At 30.8% G+C, this 3,673-nt stretch overlaps 1 protein-coding gene across 1 annotated transcript; it reads left to right on the top strand.

The window, feature by feature from the left end:
- Positions 1 to 819: 819 nt before the first annotated feature.
- On the top strand, positions 820 to 3,016 carry LOC148232426 (zinc finger BED domain-containing protein 5-like). Its single transcript, XM_088192176.1, has 2 exons — positions 820 to 926; positions 1,005 to 3,016. The coding sequence occupies exon 2, from the start codon at positions 2,052 to 2,054 to the stop codon at positions 2,874 to 2,876; it is 825 nt and encodes a 274-aa protein (XP_088048302.1). The 5' UTR covers positions 820 to 926; positions 1,005 to 2,051; the 3' UTR covers positions 2,877 to 3,016.
- The last annotated feature ends 657 nt before the right edge of the window (positions 3,017 to 3,673 follow it).

Below are 3,673 nucleotides of genomic sequence, written 5' to 3'. Positions count from 1 at the left end.
TGTTTTTTATCTTGCAATTTTTAAATATAATAATTGTGAAATGGTTGAATAAAATAATAATAATTTTAATGAATTAAAAACAAATTTTAAATATAAATTAATTTATTTAATGCCAAAACATGTATTAAATACAAATCTTTTTGCCAATTTTTTTTTAAATACCAGGCTTATTAAAATAAGATGTTTTAAATGTAACAATTTTTGAACATATTGTGATAAATAAAAATAAAAGTTTCATCTCTATAATATCAGAGTAAAACAACTATTTTTATTTGTAAAAAATCTTCATTATACTTTGTTTGTTTGCTATGATATAACTGGAAAAAATCGAAAACAAATGTTTATAAACAAAACGATATTTCTCTTTAAATGAAAAATCGCCGTCACAACTTGTGTAGAGCACATGAAGTAAGCCGCGACTGAAATGTTTTTTATAAAAAAATTAATAATGGTTTTAAGCTTGGCTAAATTTATTATTTTACTTTTCTGTTCATAGATGTCTATAGTCTGCATACATGAAAAAATAATCATATTTAATTTTATGTTGCTAGAGCAGCGGTTTCCAACCTGGGAGGCGCGCCTCCCAGGGGAGGCGCGGACTATTGCCAGGGGAGGCGCCAACATTTTTTAATGAATTATTTTTTATACCATAATATCTACAAATGAATAAAACTTGATATATTAACGTAACAGTGAAAATTCAGTGCATGAATGTTCATTTTTTTACATTTACATATATTTAATTCCTATTAAAAAAATTATCTGGAGCGGAGAAATTTAAAAATGGCGCGTTTGCAAACGCTCTGTTTCGGTAATACACAAAACGACCGCTAGTTGCATAAAACAATAACCTCAAATTTAAATGTCACTCGTGTCAACTGAAGCGTGTCGGCAGGGCGTGATATTGTTTTTTTTTGAAAATAATCGTTAGTATATTTTAAACTTCATTTTTTTTTATTTAAACTATCATTGATTTTAATTTATATCAATAAAATATTTTTTAGACGAATGGATAAATTTTTGAGTGGTTACAAGAGAAAAGTCAACAATAATGAAGATACTGATGCTGATACTAGTGGGAATAAAATCAAAAAAGTACAAGGAAGTAAAGCTCCCAAGAAAAGACAATACAGTTCATCCTATTTATCATTAGGATTCACTAGTGTCATTATAGATGGCTTGGAAAAACCAATGTGTTTGTTGTGTTCGAAAGTTTTGGCTTCAGATAGTATGAGACCAGTCAAATTAAAACGGCACCATGAAACTCTACATTCTGAATACGTTGATAAGTCCATAGAATATTTTGAAAGAAAATTGGATGAGCTTAATAATCAAAAGCAAACGTTCAAAAATATTCTTTCTGTATCACCAAATGCATTATTGGCTTCGTACCATGTCTCTTACCGAATCGCAAAATGTAAGAAACCACATACAATAGGAGAAACTCTAATTTTACCAGCAGCTATTGATATGGTTCGAATAATGTTCGGCGAATCATATGCAAAACAGTTGCAACAAATTCCGCTTGCTGATAATACAGTCGGAAGAAGAATCAATGATATATCTGAAGATATTTGCGATCAATTAGTTTCTCGGCTGCGTACTTCGAAATTCGCCATACAAGTAGATGAGGCAACTGATATAGCTAAAGATACCCATTTAATTGCATATGTTCGATATGTTGTGGAAAATAATATATTAGAAGATATATTATTTTGCAAACCCATTCCTTGAAAGACCACATCCATTGAAATTTTTAATATAATGGACAGTTTTTTTAAAGAAAACGACATAACGTGGAGTAATTGTATTGGACTGTGTACTGACGGAGCTCACTCAATGTCCGGACACAAAGCAGGTCTTCAAGCATTAGTTAAAAAGAAAGCACCACATGCTATCTGGACGCACTGTATGCTTCACAGAGCAGCTCTAGTGCCAAAAAATATGAGCGAGGAACTTAACAACATTTTTACAAAAATTATAAAAATTATAAACTACATTAAGAACAGTCCTTTGAGAGGACTAGGCTGTTTGCAAAGTTGTGTGTAGATATGGAAGCTAATTATACCTCACTTCTGTATTATTGTGAAGTTCGCTGGCTATCTCGTGCAAAAGAGATTCAAAGGGTATTTGAACTCAAAGAAGAAATAACAGCCTTTCTCGAAGAAAATCACCACGAAGAGGCACATTTGTGGAAGAACGATGATTTCCTTGCTAAACTTGCCTATTTAGTTGAAATTTTTGGAAAATTGAGCAGTTTGAATAAATCAATGCAGGGATCACAAATGCATCCACTTGTTCAAAAAGACAAAGTAAAAGCTTTCATTAAAAAGTTGAAGTTATGGAAGTCAAATTTACAAAAGAATGAGTTGGACATGTTTTCACTGTCAAAAGATTTCTGGGCCACAGCCAATATTGAAACAAGCAAGAATCTTTTTATTGAACACTTGGATGGTCTAGTGCTGCATTTTTCAAATTATTTTAAAGACCTTGATTTCTCAAAGTTTTTGTGGGTACAGAATCCATTTATCGACGATGAAAACGACAAATTTGAGCTGACAACCATTGAAAAGAAAAAACTTATAGAATTATCATGTGATAGCCTACTAAAACAAAAGTTTCAAAATGAAACCTTAATTCAATTTTGGATGAATCTTAAAGGAGAGTATGAATCTTTGTATTGCAAAGCAATGCAAGTGCTTCTACCGTTTGTAACGTCGTATTTATGCGAAACGGGCTTTTCGGCACTGGCTGCAATGAAAACTAAATATCGCAACAGGTTAGTAGTCGAAAAAGAGATACGAGTACCACTCTCCACATTGCCCCCAAGATTTGATAAGCTTTGTGCTAATAAACAACAACAACCGTCGCATTAAATTTTTATGCGATAGATGTAGTTGGTTTAATTGTTTAAAAAAACTTATATATAAAAATAAATATACACGTATGTGTATGTTATAACTAAACCTTGTTATTATTCTGTTAATTGTGGTTTTCAGTTTATTTTTGTAATAAAGTTTTTATTTTTTAAAACGTGTCTATATTATTTAATCTATTAAAAAAATAAAAGGTAAGGGAGGCGCGGAAAATTTTTTTTTTTTTGGGGAGGCGTAGTAACAAAAAGGTTGGAAGCCGCTGTGCTAGAGGATATTTATAATCTATTTGGAAGAAGATAGGAACGTCATTTGCGGCGGGGAAGGAGGTGGGGGTATTTGCCTCCTTAAATTTGTCCAGAAAAATTTGTGCTATTTAATGAAATCTAATGAAATGGAAATATTAAAAAAAAGAATGACCACTGACTGGCCAACTTCTCCCCCTCCCCTTACCTGGAAAATGGCTCTAAATATTAGATTTTAAATCCATACAATTTATACAATATTTTTAGCATCAGTATATTATTTTATGTTTGTATCATTAATGATAAATAATTAATATTTTGTTTTTATTTATAGTTATGTAAATATTCCAACAGATGGCATTAAATAAATTTAATTAATTTTATAATTGGTAATGAACAAAATTCAAGGGTATAATGTGAGGGCTGCCATTCTAAATAAATAATATTAAATATTTATAAGATGAAACAAACGCCGCTAAATTTTAAAAAGGTGTAAGTTTTTCTGACATACATATTTATTGTACTTTGCTAAAGAATCACGTAGCAACTTGTGAG

This window comes from Plectrocnemia conspersa, unplaced genomic scaffold (assembly GCF_051122295.1).
Source record: "Plectrocnemia conspersa isolate PC_06_02 unplaced genomic scaffold, ASM5112229v1 ptg000009l, whole genome shotgun sequence".
NCBI classification, from domain to species: Eukaryota; Metazoa; Arthropoda; class Insecta; order Trichoptera; family Polycentropodidae; genus Plectrocnemia; species Plectrocnemia conspersa.
Note: the sequence above shows the minus strand (reverse complement) of the source record. Positions and strands in the feature narration are given on the sequence as shown.